General features: G+C 42.2%; 1 protein-coding gene across 28 annotated transcripts in view; it reads left to right on the top strand.

The window, feature by feature from the left end:
* The window catches only part of ADAMTSL1 (ADAMTS like 1), a 1,005,193-nt gene that overhangs the window by 838,442 nt on the left and 153,941 nt on the right, over nucleotides 1-12,810 (top strand). For all 28 annotated transcript variants that reach the window (XR_014821152.1, XR_014821138.1, XR_014821132.1 and 25 more), the window contains 2 exons: nucleotides 4,329-4,482; nucleotides 5,348-6,473. Coding sequence is in view for 21 of the 28 variants with exons in the window: in XM_084984414.1 (XP_084840540.1) it covers nucleotides 4,329-4,482; nucleotides 5,348-6,473 (1,280 nt within the window). In the remaining 7 variants the exon portion in view is untranslated. The remainder of the gene's footprint in view (nucleotides 1-4,328; nucleotides 4,483-5,347; nucleotides 6,474-12,810) is intronic.

The raw sequence follows: 12,810 nt of genomic DNA, 5'->3' as shown, positions 1-12,810 counted from the left end.
TTTGTAGACTGTCCAATACACAGCACAGAGCTGCTGCTGCTTGAAATACGTCACAGAGACACATCCTTCCCCAGAGGGGGAAGCTGCCTCTGAAAATGAAGATGCCACATCTTTCAGACTACATTCTGAGAATTCTTGCCCTGTGTTTTATCACCCCACGTGGTGGGGGGGGGGGCATCCAATGGTGCCTGCTAAGGGCATTGCAGTTGAGAGTTAATCTACATCACTCTGGGTTTTGTAATTGGGCAGTAAAATTGCCTTCTGATGGTAGCTTACCCCAGATGTCTCATGACAGAAGGGGGAATGATTGTCACTTCATCTTTTAGAGATAATTTTATTTCAGGATAAAAGATTAAATGTGTGTGGAATGATCGTGTGCACACATGCATGAACATGTTAGTGACAATTTTTCCATGGAATGTTGATGTGGGGCATGGTATCACATCAAAAAATCATAACAAAACGTACAGTGCAGGAGAGAACACTGATGTATTTGCCAAATAAGTGGGTCTAAATGAAGACTTGCTCCAGGGCACGTTGTAAAAGGTGTTGCTCTCCTCAGTCTGTGGGTGACAGTCTTCCACAAGTGGGATGCAGAGAAAGGGACTTGTGGGTATTAAATTGTCCTCCCAACTTCCTGGAGTTTGTGGCCTCTGAGCATATGGGGGACAAAGAGAAGATTTAAAAGAGGGACCCTTGTGTTTCAGCTCTAAAGAAAGGAAGCTGCTGCATTGAAATTCTAAGAGTCCCATTAGGTCAAGGAGACCTTTAGAACAGTATCATGTATAGTTAAGAGTTCAGACTCAAAGACAGGCCAACTTAGGTTCCAATCCTGACTCTGCCACGTACTAGCTGTATAACCTTGGGCTAGCTACTTAACTTTTCTAGGCCTTAGTTTGCTTATAAATATTGGAGATGATAATTGGGTCCATGAACATAGTTATTGTAAGGCTCAAATCATGCATGTAAAGTACTTTATGCCTAGTCAAAGGGAACCCTTAGTACGGTTATGATTTTCTTCCATCCCTCCTCATTGTCAGGAAGAGGAGAAGAAATAAAAGAAGGCACTTCATTTGCCTGGTTGGACCCAGGTTCATGGCCGGAGCCTCCCACAGGCTTTGCTGGTCTTTCTAGGAGGTGGAGGTTACATTGTAGGAAGTAGGAATAGTTAGCCCTTATCCAAGGAATGTTACTAGGTCCCACATTATCTGGGTTGATGAACGGAAATCCCAAACATTGAGAAGGGACTAGGAATGGTGGGGATGTAATCACCAATTCATTGGGATTAAATTTAAGCTGGTGCCACATGAAAGTGCTCCCGGGGGTATTCATAGAGGCTTTTACTTAGCTTTGTCATCCCAACAACCCTCCCCCGGCCCTCCGGCTGGGATGAAACTTGCATTCCACACCCCCATACGACTCCCCTTGGAGAAAGGAAGACCTGGATGATCTATGGGTGTTTTTCATCCTCAACTATCTGGGCTTAATCTCATGGTTACTGCACAGAATTCCTCAGAGACAAAATTAAGCCAAAGTTTTAAACACTTCAAATAAAATTACTTTCAGATTCTATTCTGAGACAAGACCTCTCAAAAGACCTCCCTTCTCTTCTTTAAAAGAAACCCTTGCATCTCTTGAAAGAGTTGGCTATTCAATATTTTTAAATTATATTTTATGGAAATTTCTTCCTCCCAAAAATATAAAAGAAATTAAAGTCAGAGTTTTCAATTTCAGAGCTAGAAGAAACTTAGACGATCCTATAGCCTAGTTGTTTTTTGTAAAAATTAAAGCCACAAAACCTTTTTTCAACTGAAATGTTACTGTGAGGCCAGAAGTCTAAACCAAAACAAATCTGAGCTGTTTTGGTCAAAGTATGGGTAAGAATCCCATATCTTCAGTGGCTGGGTCCCCAGATCACCTGAGAAGCCACTCGAGTCACTTCCTCAACATAGTTTTTAATTAAAAAAAAAAAAAAAAAAAAAGCAAAAAGCACAGTTTGTAAATCCCCTCTCTAGTGTAGTTTCCCTGTTTTCAAGGGAGATTGAGCCTAGAGAAAGAACTAGACTTGACCAAGGTCATAAACTGATCTTCTGACACACAGCCCATTTTTCCATTTTTCTACTTGGCAGCCCTAAAATGATCATGGTTTTAAAGTTTCCAGGCTCTTTACCCCCATCCCACCTGATTCCTGGATTTGATGCTGTCATTTACAATCAAATGAGGGATGGGTGGAATCTGAAATCCAGGAGCATCCAGAAACCAAAGCAATGGACTCGATTCTCATCCCCATTTTTTGCATTGTAAAGATTTCTGTGGGTGGTGGATATCACAGTGCATGGCGTGGAAGAGTTCATTTCCCTGGCCAGCATATACAACTTGGAAACATAAAATAATATTTTTGGGTTTTTACTGTCATTTTTCCAGTTAACATGGCACACTGCCATGACCCTAGTTCAGGCCTTTATCATCTCCAGCATGGACTACTGTGGCAGCCTCCTTAACTGACATCCCTGCCTGCCATCCATCTCCTACTCCCATCCCTCCCAGACACTGTTGCCAGATTAACCTTCTCAAAACACCTCTTTCATCATTCACTCCTCCCTTTAATGGCTGCTCCTTGCCTTATGGACCAATTCCAAACCTTCTGTCTGAAAATTTAAGTCTCCAGCATCTGGCCCCAAACTACCCCTTGAGCTCCTGACACTTTCTCTTTTTTCTTTTCTTTTTTTCATTTTTTAATTATTTTATTATATTGATTTACTGTGTTCTCTCAATGGATTAAGAAGATGTGGTACATATACACAATGGAATCCTGACACTTTCCACTCAGCCCCTCTGTTCAGTCACATCAGTTTAGATCTGCCCCCAAACCTGCCTCAGCCTTGGGCACTCAACTCTTCTACTTTTTCTTTTTTTTTTTTTAATAAAATGATTTTTATTTTTCTCCATTATGGCTGGTTTACTGTATTCTGTCAATTTAACTCTTCTACTTTTGATTCTGGGTATTTCCCTGCCTCCCAGGCTTATCCCTGGTTCTCTAAGCCCATGCAAATTACAACCCTCCTCAAGACTAGGCCAGAAAATCACTAGTATACCATAAGCATTCACCAATTGTTAGCATTAATTTTATAAGACTTCACCTGACTTTTAGTTTTATATTTTTACTAAGTTCTGTGATTATTCTTTAAGCAACTTTATTGAGATAATTTACATACAGTAAAATTTGACCTAACATAATGTCTTCAAGGTTTATCCACCTGATAGCACATTATCAGAACAACATTCCTTTTTGCAGTGGTATAAAATATTCCATTATATAGATATACCACAGTTCATCTATCCATTCACCGACCGATGGACACTCAAATTGTTTACACTTTTGCCTAATATGAATTATGTTGCCGTAACATTCAAACCAGTCTTGTATGGATGTATGTTTTCATTTCTCTTACATATGTCATGTAGGAGTGAAATGGCTGGGTCATATGATAAATGTATGCTTATCTTTTTAAGAAATCATTAAACCTTTTTTCTAAAAGGTCTGCACTATTTTACATTCTCATCAGAAGTATAGAAAGCTCTAATTTTTCTACATCCTCACTTATAATAATAACATTTATTATTGTCTGTCTTTTTGATTATGGAAATTCTAGTGACTATAAAGTGGTATTTCACTGTGGTTTTGATTTGTGTGTGTCTAATACACTATTTCATTTTAACAATGTATTTGGGTTTTTTTTCCCATTATTCGATCACATCTTCTTGAGGTTGGGAACCACCTTGCACATCTTTGTTCCACAGCACTTAGCAACCCCACCTCAAACAGAGTAGTTGCATAACAATTACCTAATACTTGATATTAAAATATTATAATGTATTTTTTAAGGAAGAAGAAAGGAATTAGCATTAATTGAATGTCATGTCTATGTGTGAAATTTTTTAAATATATCATTTCACTTAATTCCCAACCTTGCAAAATAAATATGAGAAGCGGAAACACACTTTAAGTAACTTGCCAACTAGTGAAATACTGATCTGGAATTTGAATACAGGATTCTGTGACTCCATAACTCTAAAGCCCAGGCCATAAAAGTAAAAACAGGTGAAACATCCACATCTGAGTGTAGAAAATCTTAGAATAGAATGTGGCTGCTATATGGATGTGTCTTCCCACATAGTTACATAATTAGTATTTCTCTCTCTCTCGGTTGCTATTATTTTTCCAAGCAACTTTTTTTCATATTTTGGCGAGTTTGAGAGCCCATACAAAGCCCATTGGCCTCTAGTTCCCTACATTTACATGCATTTGGCCTTTCTTTCCCCACCAGTGTTCCACGAGCTGCGGGGAGGGCACCCAGACACGAAGTGCCATTTGCCGGAAGGTGCTGAAAACTGGTGTCTCTGCTATTGTCAATTCCTCCCTGTGCCCTCCCCTGCCCTTCTCTTCGTCCATCAGGCCCTGTATGCTGGCCACCTGTGCAAGTGAGTACTTCAGCACTCTGGGGGTGGGGAGCCGGCACCACATAGAAGCAGCAAGAGCTGAGAACAGTAGCTTTCCTGAACCCAAGACCAATGGGAGATGGTCAGGCAGTAAAGCCCTCTGAGGGCATTAGGCTGGTGAGCTCAGCTGGAGATGGAAAAGGAACTTTAATTACACGTGGCCAGGCAAAATGCTCTTCTCTGCTGGAAAAACAGTTTGCAGGAGGTAGAGCAAAGTTCACTTTCTGGCATACAGAAAAATCTGGATGCTGGAGTCAGCATATTACTAATGAAGTCTAACATTACCACTCCAGGGTTTGAAATGACTCTGAACAATGTGTTCTGTTTGATAATAATCCCTAGAGGTCTAACACTTCTGGGGTCTCCTCCCCATGTAAGCCAGGGCACTGGTGCTCTGCAGGAGCCCAGTGGAAGACATTATCCTTTGCTTTGCCTTCTGTGTCATTTTATGATGCTGATTTCTTTCCTTTTTTTAAGTCATTTTAATGAGAGGTACTGCCTTTCCTCTGGGATCACCCTCCATCTAGAACCTTGCGTATCAGCTTCCAGGGGTAGCAAGCCAGAGCAGAGTAATAGTAGGTTGCCCCCCTGCACTTCATTAGTTCTCCAGAGTTTGATGGTGGCAGCGGCTTGATGGTCTACAGCTGGTAACCAGTTCCTCCCGTACAACAGAAGGCCAGAAATGAAGGTCCTGGCCAAAACAAACTCTGAAACGCCTCCTTTCCCTCTTCTCCTTGCCCTCTCCTTTTGCCTCCCTCTTGTTACTGCCCTTCACTTTCCCTTTCCTCGGCTCCCCACTTCTCTTTCTCCATCTATCTGGCTTCCCTTTCACTGCTTTTTATTCCAGGGCCTGGAAGGCCATCCACAAAGCACAGTCCTCACATCACCGCAGCAAGGAAAATATACATCCAGACCCGGAGGCAGAGGAAACTGCACTTCGTGGTGGGGGGATTTGCCTACCTGCTCCCCAAGACCACAGTGGTGCTGCGCTGTCCCACACGGCGCTTCCGCAAGCCCCTCATCACCTGGGAGAAAGATGGCCAGCACCTCATCAGCTCCGCCCACGTCACCGTGGCCCCTTTTGGGTACCTCAAGATCCACCGCCTCAAGCCATCGGATGCGGGCATCTACACCTGTTCGGCGGGGCCGGCCCGGGAGCAGTTTGTGATTAAGCTCATTGGAGGCAACCGGAAGCTGGTGGCCCGGCCTTTGAGCCTCAGGAGCGAGGAGGAGGCCCTCACGGCGAGGAAAGCCAACCCAAAGGAACCCCTGCAGACCCACAAACACCAGAATGGGATCTTCTCCAATGGCAGCAAGGCTGAAAAGCGGGGCCTTCCTGCTGACGCTGGGAGCCGCTATGATGAGCTGGTCTCTCGGCTGCTGGAACAGGGGGGCTGGCCTGGAGATCTGCTAGCCTCTTGGGAGGTCCAGGACTCAACGGAAAGGAACACGTCCTCAGAGGAGGACCAGAACGCAGAGCAGGCCCTCCTACACGTTCCCTTCACCATGGTGACGGAGCAGCAGCGCCTGGACGACATTCTTCGGAACATCTCCCAGCAACCCGAGGAGCTGCGAGACATCTACAGCAAGCACCTGGTAGCCCAGTTGGCCCAGGAGATTTTCCGCAGCCACCTTGAGCACCAGGACTTACTCCTGCAGCCTTCTGAGCGGAGGGTCCCCCCAGTGGCCATCCCTCCTCACAAACCGGTGTCTGGCTTCAGCAGCTCCCTCAGGACCTCTGCCTCCGGGGAGGTCATGGGCAACTCTCGCCGGCCTCACCGCAAGCCCGTCATCTTGCGCAAGATCTCTGCCGCCCAGCAGCTCTCAGCCTCCGAGGTGGTCACTCACCTTGGACAGACTGTGGCCCTGGCCAGCGGGACGCTGAGTGTGCTTCTGCACTGTGAGGCCATAGGCAACCCCAGGCCTACAATCAGCTGGGCCAGGAACGGAGAAGAGATTCAGTTCAGCGACAGGTGAGCTTTGCAGTTACCTGGTCTGGGAAGGGAGGGGGCAAGGACCCCATTTTTTGTAAGGCACCCCACAAGGCGATCATTCTTCCTTCAAGGTGTTTCCAAGGGTAGGGCTTAGAGCTCCTGGCCTTGGGGATCCTGCATCCCGGGTTTCAAGCCCTCTCTTCTCAGTTATAGACTGATGGAGCAAAGACAAGGTATTTAATTTCTCTAAACTGTCTGCTCTCATCTTTATAAGGTACTAGTAAGAATGCCTACCAACCCCAATCCCCATAGGATCCCAGAGATGAATGAGGTATTCTCTGGATAGCTTTGAATTTTTGGCAGAAAGATACCATTCCAGCCCAAGGCATTATTACATTACCATTTTGTGAGATGAACCACTGAAAAGCTAATACACCAGGATACGGTCACCATGTGTGTGGTCCCCTAGGGCTTGGGAGAGATTGCAGCCAGCACCTGCTGCTCCTCCATGGGTGAGCCCATCCTCTGTCTGGGCTGGACAGGGATGTTTGTTCCAGAAATTTTTTATTCCTAGTCCAACCTGTGATGAATTATCCTAATATCTCTTGGTGTCTCTGCTTTGATGTGTCTTTACCAGGATGACAGCATGTATTACTAGTTTCCCTGGGCATGGCCATTCATAATGTAAAATCAATAATGATAGAAGTGGATAATAGCAATATTTTTATGGAGTTACCATTAAGAACCCGACATAGTATCCTTAAGCCACTGGCCTCACTCAGTGGGTTAAGGATCTACATTGCCTCAAGCTGCGGTATAGGTCATGGATGCAATTCGGATCTGGCTTTGCCATGGCTGTAGCATAGACTGGCAGCTGCAGCTCGGATTCATCCCCTAGCCTGGGAACTTCCATGTGCCACAGGTGCAGCCATATACATACATCCTCTTTAATCTTTTATAGTGGCCTTAACAACAACCATAGCTGACATTGACTGAGTAATGATTACATGAGTAGTAGAGGCAAGGGTAAACTCTTTATATGCTTTGTCTCTCTAAATTCCAACAGTAGCCCTAAGAAGCAGGTATAATTTTAATCCACACTTTACAGAATAGAAACCCAGTATTGAAACTTAGTAAAGATCACTGTCTTAGGTGGCAGAGCAAAGATAAGTGACAAGACAAAAAAAAAAAAAAAAAAAAAGATAAGCAGCCAATGGAAGAATCATAGTCTGTGGATGAGAGGGGAATGCTATAAAGTCCTCCAGCCCAAAGTCCTCATTTGAAATTTTTGTCTTCTCTGAATGCATGGAGAATGCTCTTTCCACTAAATCTACTTGGAAATACAATTGTCCAGCTAATCTTCTCCAGCTTGCTGGCTTTGAGTAAGGAAGAAAAGAAGCGAGGATTTGTTGTGTGAGGCAGTGTGCCAGGCTTACTCATATGTTACTGCATTTGTTCTTCTGTCAGTCTATCCACAAGATTGACATTATCCTCCAGTTTTACACAGAAAATTGAGGTTCAGCAGCTACCCATTATCTCACTTTAGTAAGGTGTGGACCAACCATTCAATATCAAGTTAATTTGGTTCCAAAGAGTAGTTCTGTCTATTCTTCTGAGACTTGATGAACAAACTTGAATTTCTCCATTGCACCCACATCTTTTGTGCTTTTGAAATGCCAGTAATATTGCCTCTCAGCCTGAGTACTTAGAGATCCAGTAGCTTTAGTAAGAACACTAAGTATTTTTTCTTTGACACTGTGCTCAGTACTTTAAAGGAATTATCTTGTTTAATCATCACCAAAAAATAAATCCTATGGAGTAAATACTATTATTTATTATTGTTACCACATCAGTAATAATATTCCTGAGTGAGACACAGATTTTGGACCCATGCAGAAGCACTGGAAACAAAGGCTGAATGCAGATAGTATGTTTTGAGAGCCCGTGATGGTAACCTCTCCTTTTGTTTGCTTTGTGGTCCTCCCCACCTTATACTTTCCTTGATCAGCTTAACTGCTATGATCCCTTCAGTTCTTTGCAGAAACCTTTGTAAGGGATGTGTAGGTTAGGCCAAAGTTGCCATAAATCCCTGGAGGCTATTGGGTCACAGATTGGCAGCTCTGGGCATCAGACCCCCCCAGAACAGTGGGTGCTGATTGAAAGTTGTACCCCTGTGTTCAGGTGGGTGGTGCACTTGAACTCAGTTCTATCACTGTGCCTGCAGAACCTTTGGTGCCCAAATCATGTCATGCCTTCCCCCAGCCAGTCAGTTTCTCCAGTGTAGAAACTATTTTGTTCATATCCCCCGAGCCTATTGCCCAAAATTGATACTATTGAGATTGAAGGAATAAAATTTGGCCAAGGAAGAGAAACGATGGTAATTAACATTTCTTGACTACATAAACTGTGCCCCCATGATAGCAACTTTCATACTGCCATCTCCATTAATGTCCGCTGCAAGATATAACATATGAGCTGATATTCCTATTTGAGAGATGAGGAAACAGAGGCTCAGAGTAATTAGGAAAGTTGATTAATGTTAAATAGTAAAAAGCAGCATCAAGAGCACACATTCAAATCCAAGTCTGTTCAACTCAAGCTCATGCTATTTTGACTTAAATAAGTTCATGTTTTCATGCATCTCCTATACTTCACTAGGGATACCACGTTGCTTCAAGACCCTTACTGTTCTACCAACTTTTCCAAGGTCCCTTCCTTTGAATAGCACCTACTTCCTCCTAAAAGCTATAGAACAAGGACAGGCTATTGGAATAGGGAGGGGAGGGTGTTATCAGGACTCTTCTCTACCTAAAACCGCAGAGAGAATATTGAGACTGTGACTCGAGGTCCCAACAATTTCCTTGAGTGCTGGAAATTATTTTATGAAATCCAAGGAAGATAGCCCATCTAGGTCACTGCTGACTACAGGAAATATGTGGAATGAGTTAGATGAAGATGGAGGGCTTTAGGCTGGTCTTGCCAAAGGCCTTCACTTTTCGTGGATTTAGTCCCTTCATTTCAAAAATGCAAGGGCTTCTAGCAGATCATTTCCAAGGTCTTTTTACCTTCTTCACTCATTTATAAAAGGCCACAGAAGTTTCAAATCCATACATTTATGGATAGTGGGAAGATCCTTGAGCACAGCAGCTTCAAAATTTTCTGTACAAGTTGTTTCCACGTGGTCCACAAAACAGTGATTCATTGATCACGTGAGTTTGGGACATGCTCGCTTAAAGCTAAGCAAGCATATTTATTGCTGGATTTTACTTCTGTTTTTTTAATACAGTACTTGGTTGTTTATCATAAAAGTAATGAAGAAGCTATAAAACAATTCAAATAATATTTAAATCTATAAAGATGTAAGTCTCCTTCATGGTCCCAATCTTACTCTCTAGAGGCTCTCAGGTATATATTCTTTTGGAATTTTTATATATCTTATTGTATTATATGTAAAACAAATACACACATAGAATTTGTGTTTTAATGGGGTATTTCTCATGTTTAGAAATTTCACTTGATTTTTATTCAATGACATGTCTAGGAGACATTTCAGGGTAGTATGTAGAGGTCTATAACACCTTCTTTAACAGCTGATTGCTGTTCTTGAATACATTTAACTATTCCCCAATTGAATTTGTTTTGATTTTTCCATTTTTTAACTCCTTTAAGTATTCCAATATGTGTTGTGACTTTCCAAGTGGATGATATAGTATGCAGTGTTTTCCAAGTACTTCTTGGATCAATGAACAATTTTTTGGCCTTGTGATCTCAAGGAAACCAATAATTCTTGAAACGCCACTTAGAAGCCCTACTTTTGCCTTTTAATATTCACCTTTATAGGCATGGAGAGTCTAATGGCTTGAAGATGAAGACGTTTTAGCGGAATCTTGCTAGAAAAAGAAACATGGCAGCCAAGTGCTAAGATAGGAGAACTTCTAGGCCTAGGACCACAGAGGGCTAATCCTAGGTCTTCAGTTACCAGGACTTTGGTGAGAGTGGGAGTTGGAGGGGTAGCATTAAGAGGAAAAGCATATGGGTAGCCTGGGCAAACAGTGTTAGAGTTCTTGCCACTATCCAGATTCTTTTTCCGCTATAGTCTTAACAGAGCTTTTTGATGGAAGTTAATGGCATGCAGTAGGGAAAAATAAGAGATTTCCGCTTCTGATCCTTGACATCATAATTTTTCCATTTTATTTAGCTGGCCAGTGATAAATATGGTCAGAGCTTAGTTTTATATGCAGTTGTCCCAAGTGCTATTTGAGAAAATAAAATGGATGCACCTGCACAGAGCATGCAGGATCCACACAGCTGCCACTGGGACTGCTTTGCTATGGGCTGTTGGTGACCTCTGTTGTGTTGGGTTTCATGGCTTGTCATCATTACTGTGTCTGGTAGCAGTTCAGAAATGCTCATTTATTTTCAGAGAAGTGCTGAAATGCCTGGTATTATAGTTCAGTTAGTCTGGTTTTGCTTAGTACCCAAATCCATCTTTCTGAAAGAGTCTGCCAGCTTCAGCTCCCTATTGGTCTGTAGGACGTTGCAAGTGTATTCTCAATAGTATGAGCCAACAAAATAGGTCAAGAAAGAAAGAGACTGAAGTCTGTTACTTCTTGGCTTTTAAACATGCCAAAGCTCAATTTGAAAGAATTTTGTTTTCAGAAAGAATCACTAAATTCAGATACTACTGCTTCTCATTTAATTCTAGTTAAAATTAATTCCCATCCTTCTTAGAGGCACATGTCAACTTCACAAGGGATAGTTTATATGATGTCCCCGAGTCTATTATGACACACTGGTTCTTCATACTTTTTCTTTATTTCACAAACTTTCCCATGCTTACTGTGAGCCAGACCCTATGCTAGATACCAGGGATAGAGGAAAAGGAGACTCAACCCCTGTCAGTGAAACTTTAAGTCTAATTTGGAAACCAGAGAAGAAAATGCAGTGTTTAAATGCTAAGAGAGCAGTATGCCAGTTTATTCACTCTATCGGTGTTTATTAATCTACCTCTTATGTGCCATATGCACACCTATGGAATATTTAGAGTGAATGAAACAGAAGTCCATATTCTCTTGCTGTTTACGTGCATTTATACATCTGCTAAATGGCACACATTAGAAAGATCATCCCTGATCATTCTAACTAAAATCGCTCTTCATCGCTCTCCAACCCTTTAAGTCTTTTATTCTCAGGATTGTATCATCATCTTACATTTTATACATTTACATGTTGATACAACAAAGAGGAAGGACTTTCTTTGTTGTATCCCCAGTGCTGGGAGGAGTACCTGGCACTAAATAGGTACTAAATAAATCATAAATAAGTGCATGAATGAAAATTGAGTAAGACAATAAACACAGCAGAGTGCACAATAAAAATAGTAGATGGTATGGGTATATCAGTACCCACATTGGATGGGTTTTCTGAGGGGATTTCCTAAAAGCCCAGAGCTGAATGATGACTAGTGTCCAGCAATATGACATCAGAAGGGCAAGGGAAATGCAGTGCCAAACCCTAAAGTGACAATGAGTTGACTATGTTGGAAAAAACCCAAAAGAAATTCATTTAGCTGGAGTGTGGCAGGCTGAAGGTTGAGATGATACGGGATGAGGCCTAAGGGCAACAGAGACCAAGATGAGTTTAGGTTTTAGTCTGGGCTCCATAGGGAGACTTTGGTGGATACGAGTTAGGATAGTAAGATCATCTAATTTCCAAATTTATAGACTCACATTGGTGAGTGGATTATAGAGGAGAATGAGGAGAAGCTGGGAGAGGGGGTAGTAAGGGCCCCTTTGCAAATGTCTCTTCAACTCACAAATATCTGATGAGCATTAGGTATAGGGATGGGTGCCAAACAGTGAGGTCATAAATAAGGGAAGTCCCTGATTTCCAGAAACTAAGACACACTCAAGGCCTAGTAGAGGATATAGTAACTTAAGCCTCAATTTTTTTTTGAATTTTTTTCCTATAGTTGATTTACAGTGTTCTGTCAATTTCTGCTATACAGTAAGATGACCCAGTTATACATATATATGTGCATTAATTTTTCTCACTTTATCCTCCATCATGTTCCATCACATGTGATTAGATATAAGTGCCCTGTGCTATAAAGCAGGATCTCATTGCTTATCTTCTCCAAATGCTATAGTTTGCATCCAGTTTGTTTTAAACTCCAGTGGTCACAATATTTTCTTAAAACTTCTAAACTTTGAAAAGGAGATAGAGTAGGGGTTCCCAAATTCATTGTGCATGATAATTACCAGGAAACGTTAGAAATGGATATAGGGAGTTCCTGTTGTGGGGCAGTAAAACAAATCTGACTAGTATCCATGAGGACACGGGTTTGATCCCTGGCTTTGCTAAGAGGGTTAAGGAT

The sequence above is a fragment of the Sus scrofa genome, chromosome 1, assembly GCF_054392235.1.
Source record: "Sus scrofa isolate SSC_HxYL_T2T_F1_AM1 chromosome 1, Sscrofa_HxYL_maternal_Yorkshire_Landrace_v2.0, whole genome shotgun sequence".
Lineage (NCBI taxonomy): Eukaryota > Metazoa > Chordata > Mammalia > Artiodactyla > Suidae > Sus > Sus scrofa.
The sequence above is the reverse complement of the archived record's forward strand: the minus strand, read 5'-3'. Positions and strand labels throughout refer to the sequence as shown.